Source organism: Piliocolobus tephrosceles, chromosome 5, assembly GCF_002776525.5.
Source record: "Piliocolobus tephrosceles isolate RC106 chromosome 5, ASM277652v3, whole genome shotgun sequence".
Taxonomy (NCBI): Eukaryota; Metazoa; Chordata; class Mammalia; order Primates; family Cercopithecidae; genus Piliocolobus; species Piliocolobus tephrosceles.
Genome location: NC_045438.1, coordinates 129385661 through 129402754, shown reverse-complemented (window position 1 = coordinate 129402754; position 17094 = coordinate 129385661). Strand labels below are relative to the sequence as shown.

Below are 17094 nucleotides of genomic sequence, written 5' to 3'. Positions count from 1 at the left end.
ACATGTATAACAGCTTTATTGAGATATAATTCACATGCTGTATCATCCACACATTTAAAGTGTGCAATTCAATGGTTTTTAGTATATTCACAGAGTCTTCAAGGTTCAGCCTTGTTGCTACATGTAACAGTACTTCTTCCTTCTTTCTGGCTGAGTAATATTTCCTTGTGTGGCTATAATACATCTGTTTATCCATTTGATTTCTAGTTGGTGGACATTTGGGTTGTCTCTGTTTCTTTCTTTTAAGAATAAAGAAGCTATGAACCTCTGTGTACAAGCTTTTCTGTGGACCTATGTTTGCATTACTCACAGGTACATACCTAGGAGTAGAATTTCTGGATTATCTGGCCACTCTGTGTTGAACTTTTTGAGGAACTGCCAGGCTGTTTTCCAAAGTGGCTAAACCGTTTTATATTCCCACTAGCCCAGGGCGAGGATTCCGATTTCTCTGCTGTGCTTTCTGCTGTTTCCTTTAATGAGCTGTGGCTGCAGACACTGTGAGTTGCGTGCTGAGTATCCTTTTCCTCCTTCCCAGGTAGCAGAACCCCGGCTTTGTAAGTGTCAGCCCCAGGCAATGGAGCATAATTGGTCTAATTCATCGTGCTAATCCTGCTCCCCTCTGTCTCAGCCCTTGAGAGCAGTGAAGTCACTGAAGACCCATAAGACAGTGGGCAAGAGGGCCAGACTGAGGAGAAAACCAAACAAGACACCACAGTCCCAGCCTCAGCCTGATTCCTGGGAGCCCTGGCAGGTGAAGTGCATCCCAGTGAGTCCCAGCAGGGGAGTTGGGCCTTCATATTCCCACATTAGTCCGTCACTCATGCATTTCTGGCTTTGCACACGTGCAGGCAAAATGGCTCCAGGAGCTTGTGGAGAGCCCTAGGTGCAGGCTAGGCCACTGGAAGAAAAACACATTAAAACCTGGGGAGAAGGCCTGAGGGTCTCCCACTTTCCCAAGCTCCCTTGCAGCTGGGGCTGGCCACGTACCCAGGTCCAGCCATGATTGGGCAGAGGTGGCTGTGGAGGTTTGGGCAAAATTGTTGTCTCTTGACAAAGGGTTCAGCTGCAGCTGGCCCCACATTTCTCCCTCTTTCTGTCTGGACCTGCTGAGCCATCTTGTGTCCCTGAGGGAAAGGTCATGGGCACTGCAAAGACACTGGACCAATTCCTGCACACACCTCTCTAGATTTCTTTTTATATTAAAAACATAAACCTTATTTGTTTCAGCCACCATTAGGTATTCTGTTACTTCCCAATTGTTATTTTTGTTGTTGTTGTTTGTTTGTTTTGAGACGGAGTCTCACTCTATAACCTAGCCTGGAGTGCAGCGGTGCAATCTCAGCTTACGGCAACCTCCACTTCCCGGGTTCAAGCAATTCTCCTGCCTCAGCCTCCTGAGTAGCTGGGACTACAGTTGCGCACCACCAAGAATGTCCTGACGCAGTGACAAGCCTGCAGGCTTTTGTCTACCCTGTGGCTTAGACATGGCCCTGTCTGGGGGTGGTGTGATGGAGCCCACCTTCTCTGGAATTCTGCTGCTTCTGGAATCCTCTGAGGCCATCTGGGGATCTCTGAAGTGGTTCTGAGCAAGCCCCATCTCACATGGTTCCAGAGCTTTCCCAGACGGCACCTTGTTGGGATGTGGGCTTGTCTTGGAGGGAGAAGGAAGCATCTGGACTCAGATGGGGCAACAGAGTGCTGCCACTCATTTCTACTACAGATGCACTAGCTCCTGGCTTAAGCAAGGGTTAGAATTATATCTGAAAGGCAGTGTGAGAGTCAAACCCTATTTGATTGCCCTGGAGAAACTCAATACATGGAGAGCTCTCTCGTGTATCATTTAGAAAGCTCATCCGTGGATGTCTGCAGGGCTTCAGGCAGGACTGAGCAACTCTGTAGCACTGAGTATCAAGCAGTCTGGACGCAGTCTGCAGGTAATGACGGTTGTTCTAAGGGGGACAGAAATGAAGGAAAAGAGAATGGACTATCTGCATGGGAGAAGGGGGTGAACGCAGTGGGCCACAGGGATGTCTGAGGTGGGCTGGGGTAGAGGGAGGGATGAATCAGCCATCAAGGTGCCTCCCTCCCTCAGGTCCTGGGCAGGAAGTGGTACCAGACTCACTGTGGGCAGACACTCCATTCAGTTACGAATGATCTGTTGGGAGCCGACTGTGTGCTGGGACTATCTGTTGAGACTCTACCATGTTCTGGCAAAGTCAGCTGGTGCAGCTTCCTCCTGCCTTTCCTGGCTCTTTCTCTGCACTGCTGCCTCTCTACTCTCTTCTGGTTGCACCCTCACATCTCCCTCTTACATCAGTTTTTCAAAACCACCCAAGCCCAACAAGACTTCACGTGGCTGGGGTTTAGGATAGAGTCTTTCTCAGAAGCATGTTCAGTTGAATGGGGGACTTCTGAAAACCCTAGGGCCACAATAGCCACGGAAAGGGCAACATAATGGTGGACTTTAGGGGAGATCTCAGCTCGAGAGGCCCACAGAGCTCTCTGCTCCAGAGAGGATGTTCCCATCCTGCCTCCCTCGCTTCCTGCCTTAACTCATTCTACACACACTGACTGAGCGCCTTCCATGTGCTGGGACCTGATTCAGCTACTCTTCCTAGTCCACTGTGGTCTTGTGAGGTCAGCACTTGGCCAAGATTAGGAGAAAAACTGCAGGGCTGCGGGGACCTCCCTGTCCAACATCTCCCTATGTGGGCACCACTCTGCTGTGAGCTCTGGGTGGACACAAGGCATGATTTACAATCCCTTTCAGGGAATTATTGCTGCTAATGGGCAGAGCCAATTTATGCTTCCCAAGGGAGAGGGCAAAATCAATTAATGGAGAGCCTGACATGGCCAGTCCTGATGACAGAGTGTGGCCTGACATCCGGAGGTGATAAGGGACTTTCTGAGGCTGAACTAATAAGGAGATTGGGGAAAAAGAAGAAAAACAACACCCCCTCCCCATCTGCCCAATCGATTCAGTGTACAATGGGTAGAGAATGCAGAGTAAACAGAGCAGCTGGGCACTAGCCTCTTTCCATCTGAACGAGCCCCGAGATAAGGACAGGACAGACCGCCCATCCCACCATCTAACATAGGTATTCACTGTGGAGCCCCTCAATAGACACATATCCATATGGGTGGAAAAGGACACTTTCCAAACTAGAATGCAGGGGAGAAGATAAGGCCCTCCTGCCCCAGGTGCATGCCTTGTAGTAGATAGGGCAAGTGGAGACAGAGAGCACTGGTTTTAGATGCCACCTCCCTAACTGTGCCCCCCAAATAGTTTGCACCACGTGGCTAGAGCAGCAAGCTTTGGATGTGGGAGCCTGGGCTCCCAGAGTCTCCTCACAGCATCCTATATGGAGGCGGCAGTGGCACGGATTTGTAGGGGTCTTTGTGTGCCCTCGTGAGTATGATCTCAGAGGTGGGCCAACTCGTGCTGGGACCAGCAGACAGACCAGGGAAAGCTGAAAGGTGATTCAAGGTAAAGCCTTGAAACAAATAAACAAACACACCCGTTACTAATTTTGCTCAGAAATTGCATCTTTCTTTTTTTTAAGGAAAAGGATTTCTCTCACACATGAAATCTTTGCCAGAGCCCAGATCTGAAGCCTAGTTAAGAGTGGAGCTGTGGTTGAAGTGGGGGCAGAGGGCTCCCGTTTCCACCAGCCCGGAGAGCGTGATTTCAAGAGCCCTTACCCATAATTCTGAAATGGATGCCCTTGTCTAAGTTGGATTTCCCTCAGCGCGGGTCCCGAAACATAATGTGGGTGTGCGTGGTTCATCCGGAACCTGACCCCAGGATGCGCAAACAGGGGAGTGGGGAATGGAAGGCAGTCGATTCAGGGCGTGTTTTTGCACAGGTGACTGTTACGGGCAACTGGGTCCCCATCCTGTGTAGAACACGCTGTAGAGTTGTCCCATAGAGTGGCAAGGAAGCTGGGGTGTTTATCTACCTACACTTGTCCCTTGTTAATTGAGGATTGCTCCTGGGGAGGTTAACTCCTGCACTGCCAGCCTGCCCTGCTTGTGGGCTGAGAGCACTCCTGTGGCCAGAGAGTCCTCGTGCGTAGAAAGATGCAGGTGCTTAGGACAGAATGCTACTGGTGTAGATGGAGACATTCCACGAATGCTGCACGTGACCTCCAGGCAGGCTGGGGGGGATCCTGCAGGGCACTGACACTGTCTGTCACAGGCTCTAGTTCTCCATCCCTTTGTCTGGGTCACTGTGGTAAGTGCTGCAGGGAAATTGCTCTTCTGTGAACCTTAATGGAGGGGTGGGTGGTCAGCTTGTCCTGGCATATTAGGCCAATGCCCTTGGAAGCATGACAAGAGTGGGAAGACCATACCCGCATCTCTTGATGGCCACTCAAATTGAAAAAAGAAAGATACTGTATTTATTTATTTATTAATTTATTTTGAGACAGAGTCTCGCTGTGTCGCCCAGGCTGGAGTGCAGTGGCGCAATCTTGGCTCACTGCAACTTCCACCTCCCGGGTTCAAGCAGTTCTCTGTCTCAGCCTCCCAAGTAGCTGGGATTATAGGCCCCTGCCACCATGCCCAGCTAATTTTTGTACTTTAAGTAGAGACAGGGTTTCACCATCTTGGCCAGGGTGGTCTTGAACTCCTGACCTCGTGATCCACCTGCCTCAGCCTCCCAAAGTGCTGGGATTACAGGTGTGAGCCACTGCACCTGGCCAGGAAAGATATTGTTAAAATATCTGCTGGACATCCCCTGTGAATGAATCTCCCTACATCCCCTCACCTCTCAGACTATAAGAAAAACCCAGATTTTGAGAGTCATTGGAGCTGCAGCAGCAGGAGGCCTGGGCTGCTGTGAGCTAGGATGTGGATGAGGAGTGCAGCCGAGACAGGGAGGAGCAGAGCGTCCCCAGGGCCTGGGACAGATACTGAGCCCAGAAACCAGAGGGGAGAGAGGGCCAGTTGCTCTTGGTGCGTGAGGGTCCTGGCAAATATGTTTTCGTGGATGGACCCCTGTGTGTATAAACAATTTGATGAAAAAAAAAATTTAGTACCAAATTCATGAGCCCATGTGAGGTATAATAATCGATTTGTGTAGATTTAGAATAATGACAGAGATGAGGCACTTAGGCATTTGTTTATTGTCTAATTGGCTCACATGATGATTCTTTGCCCTGTGGTGGACTGTTAAGAGTCCCTCAAATCAGCATGTTAGCCCAGGTCTGGTGGCCCAATCCCAGGTAGTGCCATGAAAGAAATGCCACACCAGCCAGCAGGAATGATCTACTCATCAGGCTGCTTTCCTGGAACCAGGGACTGACTAGGAAGCCCTAAAACAGCTTCATGGCCATGAGTCCTAGAGCACCTTGGGACATCTGGTCAACCCTGTGCAGGCACTGGAGAACCTCCTGAAAGAAGAAAAGGGAACTGAGACCCACATGAGGCCTGGACTGTGTTAGGGGTGGCCTGCATGGATGACGCTGTTGGTCATGGCTTGTCCCAGCACCACAGGGAGACTTAGAAAATCTCTAGCAAAGCACGTCAAAGCTCAGGTTCCCCCCAAAACAGGGGGCTAAAGGCAGGGAGACTGCTTGCCTCAGTCTAAGGACAGTGATGGAAAAGACAAACCCAGGAGATATTTCAGAGAAAAGATAACAACAGCATCCCCTACCTGGGGCCAGAATGGGATGGGTGCTGGTCTGGGGAGGGGCTGCCCTCCCGAGATCAGGAGCTGAGGGAATGGAAAGAACTGGTGTGCTTCTTGCTCTTTGCTGAGTTCCTGCTCAGGGTGGGTGAAACTGGCTCAGCCCTACTGGCTGGCACGGGGCCGTGGAAAACCCAAATAAAGCAGTTAACTCTGAAAAGGTTGCTGCTTCCTCCTATTCCTTGAGAGATGCATCCAGGGCTACACTCAGAGGCCACTTTTCGCAAGGTGAGGTGGAGCTCGTATTCAAGGAAACACTGCTTTTCCCTCCCATATTTGACATACGTTTTCAACTTCCAACATTCACAGCCAACCTCTCTACACCTGCTCTGCCTCAGAGCCCTGGCAGTCCCTGGACACGTGTTATGGAAGGAACGCTGTCTCCCCAACGTGCTCACATGGCCCAAATCCCCACTAGTCCCCTTTTTGCCAAGCTCCACATCCTGTGCCTCTTCCCATCACCCAATACCTAACCTGCCACCATTGTCCTAAGTTTCCCTTCCCTGCTTCTCTCTTTGCACCTTGCCAGGTTCTCACACTCCCACCTACCTTGACAGTGAGTCCAAGCCCATCCGACCCTACCCCGAACTCCTTCTTCTTCTTTTTTTGAGAGAGGGTCTTGCTCTGTCACCCAGGCTGGAGCGCAGTGGCGTGATCACAGCTCACTGCAGCCTTAACCTCCTGGGTTCAAGGGATCCTCCCACCTCAGCCTCCCAAGTAGTTGGGACTACAGGTGCTTGCTACCATGCCCAGCTAACCCCAACTCCTTCTTTATCAGATTGTCTTGCTTACTTGCTTATTGTCTCTCTCCTATTTTTTTTTTTTTTTTTTCCCAGAGAAGGAGTCTCACTCTCGTTGTGAGACTCCAGGCTGGAGTGCAGTGGCGCGATTGCAGCTCACTGCAACCTCTGCCTCCTGGGTTCAAGCAATTCTCCTGCCTCACCCTCCAGAGCAGCTGGGATTACAGGTGTGCACCACTACATCCAGCTAATTTTTGTATTTTTACTAGAGACAGGTTTTTGCCATGTTGGCCAGGTTGGTCTTGAACTCCTGACCTCATGATCCACCCGCCTCAGTCTCCCAAAGTGTTGGGATTACAGGCGTGAGCCACCATGCCTGACTCGTCCCTCTCCTTCATTAGAATGTAGGTTCCAAGAATGCTGGCACTTTCTCTGTCTGTCACCTCTGACTGTCACCTCTGAATCCTCAGAACTTAGCACAATGGATGGCACATCCTTGTCAAAACAATGACCAGATGAATGAACCATGTTTATGTTTAAGGAATTACAAGGAGCATTTTTCTGCCTAGATTTGAAACACACATCCATTGCATTTTAAAAATGTTTCTGTCTATTTACTCTATCAACTGTGCCATGCCTGGGGCCATTTCTATTTCTTTTTTCTTTTTTCTTTTTTTTCTGAGACAGAGTTTCGCTCTTATTGCCCAAGCTGGAGTGCAATGATGTGATCTCGCCTCACTGCAAACTCTGCCTCCTGGGCTCAAGCGATTCTCCTGCCTCAACCTCCGAGTAGCTGGGATTACAGGCACGCACTACCACGCCCGGCTACTTTTTGTATTTTTAGTAGAGATGGGGTTTCACCATGTTGAATAGGCTGGTCTCAAACTCCTGACCTCAGGTGATCCTCCTGCCTTGGCCTCCCAAAGTGCTGGGATTACAGGCATGAGCCACCACACCCGGCCTCTATTTCTATTGATTGTTTTTTCTCCTCTCATGGCCCATATTTTCCTGCTTCTTTGCATGCCTGATTAGTTTTTAATGAACACCAGACATTGTGGATTCTATATTGTTGGATGCTGGTTTCTCTTTGGTTTGTTTTTCATATTCCTTTAGATATTTTCGAGCTTTGTTTTGGGACTCAGTGAAGTTACTTGGAAACTTACTGGAAACAATTTGACTCCTTTGGGGCTGGCTTTTTAAGCTTTGTTAGGTGGGATCAGAGCAATCTATCATCTAGGACTAATTTGGCCCCACTTCTGAGGCAGTACCTTCTGTGTCTCTATACAATGACTGTTTTGGGAGGAGGTTTCTCCACTCTGGCTGTTGGAAACATGAACTCTTCCCAACGCAGTGTTATCTCAGGAAATTATTCCACCTGTTCCTTCCTGGTGGTTCTTTCCCCTGCCTTGGGTAATTTCCTCACATGAACATGTTGATCGGTAGTTAGCTGAAGACTCAAGGGTAACCCTCTGAAGATCTCCAGAGCATGCTCTCTCTTTCTCTCTCTTTTTTCTCCTCCCTCTCTCTCCTTCTCTCTCTCTCATCCCTGGGACTCTGCCTTGCAAATTTAAGCCACTTTGTCCTCCCTGGATTCCCAGTTCCATTTCTCAACTCAGGGAAACCACTGGGCTCTACCTGATTCCCCCTTCCTGGGCTGCAGCCTGAAAACTCACTGCAGGCAGTAAGTTGGAACAATCATAGGGCCCCCCTCACTTGTTTCCCTTCTCTTGGGGATCAATCATACCCTATATTGCTTGTTTTCCAATGGCTGAAAACCATTGCTTTGTATAAAGGATTTTGTCTCATTTCTAGTCATTTAAAGCAGGAGGGTAAATCAAGTCCTTGTTGCTTCATCATGGCTGTAGGTGGCGGTCCTGTTTTTCCATATACAGGATGCTTTCAGTGCCTTTCCACAGGCTGTATGGTGAGACGATGAGCTCTGGGCTGATAAATCCTAGATCTAGTCAGGTACTTAGTGTCTCTGGGTTGCGATTTCTGTGCCAGTCTGCTATTGCCACAACTAATGCTATATAACAAGCCCCTCTAAACCTCAGTGGTTTATGACAGGCAGCACATATTCTCATGCTAACAGGTCTTTGGGTGAGCCATAGTTCAGCTGATCTGGGCTGGGCTTGCCTGGGAAGCTCTGCTCCAGGCTGTAGACTGGGCTCAGGTCTGCTCTCTGGATGTTCCAGGCGGAAAGAGCAGCAGCTACCCAGGGCATGTCCATCCTAAGAGAGATCACCGGAGCAAGAGGCAAGCTAAACCATGCGAGCACAATTCAGGCCTCTGCCTGCAGCACGTTTGCCAACATCACATTAGTCAAAGTGGGCCATGACAAAGCTTTGGATGTGTAATTGTATTCTGGTGGTGAAGAATTAAAACGACATATTCAGTATACCACAGTTTCTCTATCTGCTTTCTAAAAATCCTTTTTAGCAAGATCTGAGCAAGCTACATTTTAACCTCCCTCCTCCAACCTCCTTCCACCCCACTTCCTGTCAAGGGATTGGTAGAGCCAGTTGAATTCTAGCAGGAACTGGGCTGGAGTCACTGGCTAGGCTGCTTTCCAGAAAATGTTTTTGAAAACTCTACATTTTGGCCTAGAGTGAACTCAGATACTTCTTGTCATCCATGGCTCCACTGAGCCCAGGTGGATTGCTGGAAAGTCTTCAAAACATTGAATCAATTTCTCCCATTTGCAGAGGCCAGTGAACTTTGGGAAGGTGCACTGCCGTCAAGCATGGGTTTCCATTGGGAGGGGATGTTCAGAGCAAAAGGCTCCTTGGTCAGTTGCTGCACACACTTTGCATATGGTCTGGACACCAGTGGCCTCAGATCCCAGGTAGTGCGTTTTTCTGTCTTCATTTCCTTTCCTGTCTTAGTGATTGCCCCAGGAGGCTGGCTCACACCCCACATGGGGCCATGCCACGCATCTCTGTCAAGGCTTTTGGATCCAGGGGATGCTGTCTCAGTGGGAGATCTAATGTCAGAAGACTCTGGCAGGGTATGGTGGCTCATGCCTGCAATCCCAGCACTTTGGGAGGCCAAGGCAGGAGGATCGCTTGAGGCCAGGAATTTGAGACTAGCCTGAGCCACATAGTGAGACCCTGTCTCTACAAAAAATTTAAGATGAGCTAAGTGTGGTGGTGCATGCCTATAGTCCCAGTAACTTTGGAGGCCGAGGTGAGAGGATCACTTGAGCCCAGGAGTTGAAAGCTACAGTGAGCTATGGTCGCACTGCTGTACCCCAGCCTGGCTGACAGAGTGAGGCCCCCATCTCAAAAAATAAATAAAAGAAAATTAAAAAGTCAGTAGACTCTACTCAGCTCTAGAGGACTGAGGGCACTAAGGTATGCCAAGAATACTGCTGCTGCTACACAGGGGACTGGGGCAAATGCCATGCCATCTTTGGGGCTCCTGAGAGAGAGAGAGAGAGAGTGTGTGTGTGTGTGTGTGCATTTACATGTGTGTTCCATGGACTCTTGGGGAGGCTTCTAGAATAGAATTTGGTCTTCCTCTGGTTCTACAGACTTTACAGAGGATTTACTATGTTCCACTGAACTGTGAGGGCAAGGAGTGGACCAGAGATGCTGGCCCCTGTCCCGATGGGATTCAATGAGAGCCAGGGGAAGTCAGAGTGACACTAGCCTGAGAAACACATCTGGGTTCTGGCTCATCTATTCATGAACTGAAGGACTGTTTACTGAACAGTGACTCTGTGCTTGGGACACAGCAATGAGCAGGACCAACAGGTCCCTGTTGCATTGGAGCTCTTAGTATTATGGGGGGCTCTGCACGTATTACAAAAATAGGCAAGTTCAGAACGGTAATATGTCAGATAGTGATGGAGAAAGAAATGGTAAAATGGGATAGGAGATAACTAGGGGGTGACTCAAGATGGAGTGGTCAGGGGAAGCCCCCTGAAGAGGGGATATTTGTCACTAATTAGCGTAGAACAGCAAGCCGAGTCTCCCCTTCACTCGGGTCTTCTACTGTATAAACCAGGGGTGTGGATTAGAGGAGCTCGATGGGCCTGCCTAGCTTAGAAATGTAATGGTTTCATCTCCTCCCGCATGATCCTGTTACCCAATCCTAAAAAAGGAAAAAGAAAATCAAGCCAATTATACTATATTACCTCTCTGCTCCCCCTCCAGGATCACCAGGTCCTATATTTATAGGACAGAGACACCAGAAGCAGTGGACAAGCACTTTTATGCAGTTAGCTTCATTCTCAGGTGCCACTCCTGCTCACCCTCCGCTGCCCCTCCCTGGCTGCAGCTGGGCTGGAACCCCCTGGCCCAGGGGGCAGTTCTTCAAGCACCCACCTTCCCTCGGATCTGTCATGGAAAGGGCCCATGGAGACAAGACCCCCAGGCAGCTATGTTTTTCCCTGTGGAAGTGGGAGTGTTGGCCCAAATCCTGCAAGGCCCCAAGTGGCTGGATGGAGGTTGTGAGGTCCAAGGTACACACACTGCCCTCTCTCGAGCTCTCAGCAGAGCCCCCGGGAGCTGCCCGCTGTTCTCTGGGTGCTATGATGTCCTTAGACCCTGCAGGGCAGATGGCTCCCTGGAGACACAGCTGTTCGGGCACTGCCTCCAGGTCATCCTGGCCAAGAGGCTGATGGTGAAAGACGTGGTCTGGGGATGAGGATTGGCCTTCAGGATGCCCTGCGTTCCACTGCCTTGCCTGTGGCTGGACAGCCTGCCTGGACCTGTCACGGCCGTTTCTGGGCTTCCAAACCAGAGCATGGGCCAAGGGAGAGAGCTGGCAAATCGCTAAAAATAAAAATATTTCCCCCACATTCCATTGGTGTGAGCTTCCTCTGACATTATACTATGACAGTGTATTTCACATTCTCAAAAGTTTATAATGATCTACACGAAACATCACTACAACAGCGAGCTGAAGCCCTCACCCTGCCCCAGCACTCTGGCATTGCTCGGTCCTGCCAGCAGCTCCAGGAACCACAGGGCGGATGTCATGGTCAGCCCCTGCCCCAGCGTCTTGGTGGCCTCCAGGACAGTATCCTTAAAGAAATATAGCCCCCTCCATGGGAATCAAAGTCACTGGTTGCTCCCAGCAGCCCATAGTTCACTGCTGAAGCCAGGGCAAGTGAGGAGCGCTGCCTTCATCTGTACTTCATTTTTGCGGGCATAATGCATGGCTGGATACTTCCTGGAAATTCAATTGCTTCCCAAACCTGAAAGGGGGACAGGATGCTTTTGGTTAGGCTGTGCATACCAATACTGACTTTTCCCAGGATTGAATCGGGAGGAGGGGAGGCCACTGGCCACTGCCCCTGGGTCTTGGGCACTGCATCTGTGTCTTGCCTCCCAGGAGCTGCATTTATACCCCAAGCTCTGAAGGAAGAGGCCCCCTTAGCCCTTTGCAGAAGCTCCACCTCCCTAGGCTGAGACTGACACCTGTTTTCCTACCCTACGGTTTTCTTTTCTTTCCTTCTTCTTTTTTTTAGAGAGTCTCACTCTGTCGCCTAGGCTGGAGTCTTGTCTTTTCTTTTCCCTCCCTCCCTCCCTCCCGCCCTCCCTTCCTTCCTTCCTTCCTTCTTCTCTTTCTTTTCTTTCTTTCTTTTCCCTCCCTCCCTCTTCCTTCCTTCCTTCCTTTTCTTTCTTTCCTTTTTCTTTTCCCTCCCTCCTCCCTCCCTCCTTCTTCCTTTTCTCTTTCTTTTTCTTTCCTTTCTTTTTCTTCTTCTCTCCCTCCCTCCCTCCCTCGCTCCTTCCCTCTTTCCTTTCCTTCCTTCCCTCCTTCCTTCCTTCCTTCCCTCCTTCCTTCCTTCCTTCCTTCCTTCCTTCCTTCTTTCCTTCTTTCCTTCTTTCTTGACAGAGTCTTGCTCTGTTACCCAGGCTGGAGTGCAGTGGCACAATCTTGGCTCACTGCAACCTCTGCCTCCCGGGTTCAAGTGATTCTCCCGCCTCAGCCTCCCAAGTATCTGGAATTACAGGCACCCACCACCACATTGGGCTAATTTTTGTATTTTTACTAGAGACGGGGTTTCACCATGTTGTCCAGGCTGGTCTCAAACTCCTGAGCTCAAGTGATCCATCCACCTCGGCTTCCCAAAGTGCCGGAATTACAAGCGTGAGCCACCACACCCGGACAACCGCATGGTTTTCACTGATGCTCCTACCTAACCCCCAGAGAGGTTCTCTCTTTGCTTTTTGCTCCAGATATTAATTATATTCCAGGATAGCTCTTCCTGACCACATGGCCCCTATCCTGTCACCTCCCATGGCTGGGCATGGAGAGGGTTCTCTGGATTGAGAACCAGGGCCCTTGAGTTCTAGCCAGGACAGTCCCCAACCCACAGTGTGACTTTGGGCAAGTCATGTCAGTTCTCTGGGCCTCACATTTCTCTTTGCTAGAGCAGGTGAGATACCTGAAAAAAGCAAGGTGGCTTCTCGCTCCACAAAGTGTGGTCCCTGGATCAGCAGTGCTGGCATCTCCAGGGAGCTTGTTAAGAAAGGCAGAGTCTAAGACATGGTCCACCCTACACTTACTGGATCAGAATCTACAGTTTGACAAAACCTGTCGATTCATTAGCACATTAAAGGGTGAGAAGAACTGGTAAGAGTGATATGCAGTTATTTTGCTTAAAGTTTGGCTAATTTAATAAGAGCAACAGAGAATTTCTGAGATTCTTGGATGAAGTAATAAATACAATGTTTAAAAGAAATGCAGTGGACAGAGAGACTGAGGGGTGAAGTTGGTCAGGGAAGAGGTGAGCAGGCAGCTGCAGCCCTCCAGGTGTGGCCACAGGAACCTGGTGGTGGGTGACGAGTGTGGGCTTGGTTGGCTTGATATTGCTGAGGAAGAATGGGTAGTTCTTGGTGATACATTGAATGTCCAGCTAATATGGAGGAAGAGATTGGAAATAATTCATGGCTGTGAGGCCTTGGTCCTTTGGTTCTAATTCTGTGTGCAAGACCTCTGGCTGGCCTTGTTTTTTTTTTTTTTGGGACGGAGTCTCACTCTGTCGCCCAGGCTGGAATGCAGTGGCCAGATCTCAGCTCACTGCAAGCTCTGCCTCCCGGGTTCCCGCCATTCTCTTGCCTCAGCCTCCCCAGTAGCTGGGACTACAGGCGCCCGCCACCACGCCCGGCTAGTTTTTTGTATTTTTGTTTTTTAGTAGAGGCGGGGTTTCACTGTGTTAGCCAGGATGGTCTCCATCTCCTGACCTCGTGATCCACCCGTCTTGGCCTCCCAAAGTGCTGGGATTACAGGCTTGAGCCACCGCACCAGGCCTTGTTGTTTAATTAAACAAATATGGTCCTTATTTTTAAGACATTCCGACCTGTCCTAATTGAATCCTAGAATGGGAAGTAAGAAGACAAGGTACACACACCAGAGCCTATGATGGTCATGTGTTCCTGTCACTCTGGACTTGCGGTTCCCAGCTCTGCTACACAATGGAAATCTCTGGAGAATCTCTAGAAATCCTGGTGCCCAGACCACAGCCCAGAACCATTAAGTCAGGATCGCTGGGGTGGGTCCAGTGGTTATGAGGCATGGCCAGGGCTGAAACTCGCTGCTTTTGTCTCTCTAGTACAAGGACTGGCAGGGCAAGAGCAGGGGGCCTGTGGGCATGTGGCTGCTGATGAGATCTGGGGTCTGATGTTTCTGCTGCACTGTTGAAATGCAGCCTGGGCCAGGATTGTGAACGCTGCCGGTGGTAAGGAGCATGGAGTCTGAGCCATCTCCCACTCGGATGATCTCTGAGCCCCTCACACACTTTCATGCAGTAATGACAGGGGGTGGGTGGGGTGGGGCCTAGGAAGAAATGCTACAGAATAGGGCTGAGAACATGCTCTGCTCCAAGACATAGTTCCTTACATGCAGAGACCTCAACACAAAAGGCACCATTTACAACTCATTCACTTTATGGACCCCAGTTAAGTGATGAAGCTCTGTCTATATTGAGATTTTGATTACTGTGGGTTCCCAGAATGGAGGGCATGCTACAGACACACCATTAAAAAAAAAAATCACACCTCATGGTGTTGGGCCAGCTCTCACCACAGAACTTCCCTGCTAATAATTTCTTGGTGCTTGGGCGTTGATGAGGGACTTTAATGGATATTATCTGGGGAAGGATCAGAGCCTGGGCAAGGGAGGAATCTATACATGACAGACAGTGAGAGGGAGGCTTGGGGAGGTGACCTGCCCAGTGTCACGCAGAGCGGAGATGGCCTGGGAATTTCCGCCTTTTCCCTCCCAGTTCGGGGCTCTTTCTCTTTCCCTGGGAGGGTTTCTGAACACAGAAGAGAGCTGGAGGGTTTCTCCGAGTGGGGCTGGAGGGCTGGGAGAGGCGGGACCTCTTCCTGACACCTCTTGGAGAAGACAGATTCGTGGTTATGGGGGTCACACCATGGTTCCTTTCCAGATGGGAATACTTCCAAACTCAGAGATTAAGCAAGATTAAAAACAAAAAGGCCCTCTAGAAAGGGGTTAACCTCATTTCCTCAGTGTAAAAACTGTCCTTGGCAGTTGGAAACGGCAGAGTTGACTCCACAGATGACTGATGCCACTTACGGGGGTTATATACCTGTCCACACGTGTCCCTGGCAGGGATTTAAACATTCCATGCTGTTCCACGCATCCTAAATCAAGTAGATTCATCCTGGTCCTTGGTGAAGCCTCAGAGCTGGTGAGGCTTATGTTAAATTGCCCTCTCTGGGCTCCTGCTCCCCGGCTGACAGTCACAAATTCCCCTTAATGAGCACTCCTGAAGTAAACAGGCAGCGCTGTGTGCTAAATTAAGATTCGAGAGCCCAGGCAGGGAGAGGGAGGTGTTTGCTTTGGCTGAGAAGGTGCCTGGGCCCCGGCCTGTGTGTTTGCCTGGGTGCCCTGATAAGTGGGCTGCCTATTAAGTGCCGCATGGTGGGACCAGAACCATCTGCTGTATGTCCTGAGAGGTCACGCCTGCTGGCCCTTTGGGACCTGGTGGCAGAGGGACCCGGTGTCAACCTGTCTTTGGCTTCCTTTGTGGCCCTGTCGTCACTGAAAAGCCAGAATGAATATTCTTCCTTTCGGAATAAAAATTGAGCCGTGGAAGTTTTGTTTGCTTTGATGAATTACTTCCAGGCTGCTGTTGTTTGGAGAGCAAAGCGCCACAGCTGCAGGGCGGGTAGAGGCTGCGGTCACTCCCCTCCTGTCAGTGCTGGTTTCTGTTCCTGAGGCTGAGAGAACTCCTGACAGCAGAGTGGGCACATCTTGGTAGCTGCAGCTTTTCAAGACAGTGTGGCCCAGTGGGGAGAGAGCAGAAAACCTGGGTTATGCTGGCTCTGCCATTTACAGCTGTGTAACCTTGGGCAAGTGATTCAATCTCTGTGTGCCTCAGTTTCCTCACCTGTCAATAGGGGATCATAATCTTGGCCCTGCATGCCTTACAGGACCGTTAAGAGCATTAAATGAAACAATAAAAAATGAAAACATTTATAAATGGTAATTTGCCATACATATTTTAATAAAAGTGCCTGCCCTTCAATCCAGCTCTCTGCACTGCCTGGGGAGAGTGTTAGCAGGAGGACCCCACTCTGACAGGGACCCGGACTTCTGCCTCTTCTGTTTGGAGACAGTTAGATGATCACATCTCTCTTATATGTACAAAAGCTTAGTGAACATAAAGACATTGCTTGCTTGTAGGCTTCTTGAGGGGAGGAATGATGGTCGGTTTCTATGGATTTGATACAGGGGAAGGGATATCCCAGCTCCAAAGGATATCCTGCATATCCAAGCCTTCCTCCACTTGTGCCCCAGACACCGTCACCTCTACTTTCTCAAGGAAGTTTTTCCTGCAGCTCTGCTCCCCTCTCCCACCGTAGCTTCAATTTCCCTCCTCTGCATGTTTCAGCACATGAGCAAGTCTTTACAGGACCCCTTTACAGCACATGAAACATCCTTCTGGGCTCCTGCTTCCCTTTAGCTTCAGCTCCAGTTCTCTGCTCCTGTCAATGCTCAACCCCCTGGAGGAGTTGTATCTGCTCACTGCCTCAGCCTCTTTCCCGTCCATTCTCTCGCCAGTCCCCTGGCTAAATAGCGCTTGTCCATGACCACCCTGACATGCAAAATGACCTGTGGTCCACATTCCATCCTGCCACACTCTACTGGCCCGTCTCTCCTTGGAGCTTGTGCTTCTCCAGCTTGTGCCTGAGACCTTACCCACTCATCTGCTGTTCCTCCTTGCACCCTGGCAGTGCCTTCTCAGCATCTCTGCTTCCTCTCTCTCTGCAACTGTTGGAGAGCCCCAGGGGGCTGTTCTCAGCAGTTTGAATACCTCCATCTCTGCTCTTCAGAGGACATTGTACTCAGTCCTGTGGCTTCAGACACCATCCAGACATGATGACTTGCCTATTTCTTTTTCTAGCTTAGACGTTCTCTCTGAGCTCCACTCATGCTCACCTGTCTACTCGTCACTTCCTCTTGGATGTCAAACATCATCTGAAACGTCAAACAGGGTAGCCAGAACTCTCCATCCCTCCAGATCCTTGCCTCTGATGGCCATGCTTCCCTGCCTTTATCATTTCAGTAAATGGCACTGCCATTCTCTTAGCTGCTCAGATCAAAAGCCCAGGAGGTGCCCTGACTCTCCTCTTTCTCTTGCATCTCACATTCAGTCTACTGGTGAGTCCAAGCCACAATCATCCC

General features: G+C 50.0%; 1 protein-coding gene across 1 annotated transcript in view; it reads right to left on the bottom strand.

Annotated features, from left to right (window-relative positions):
- Nucleotides 1–11238: 11238 nt before the first annotated feature.
- LOC113219905 (kinesin-like protein KIF6) overlaps nucleotides 11239–17094 on the bottom strand; it is a 95507-nt gene continuing 89651 nt past the window's right edge. The window contains exon 10 of the mRNA XM_026448107.1: nucleotides 11239–11632. Coding sequence (XP_026303892.1) covers nucleotides 11616–11632 — 17 coding nt within the window. The 3' untranslated portion in view covers nucleotides 11239–11615. The remainder of the gene's footprint in view (nucleotides 11633–17094) is intronic.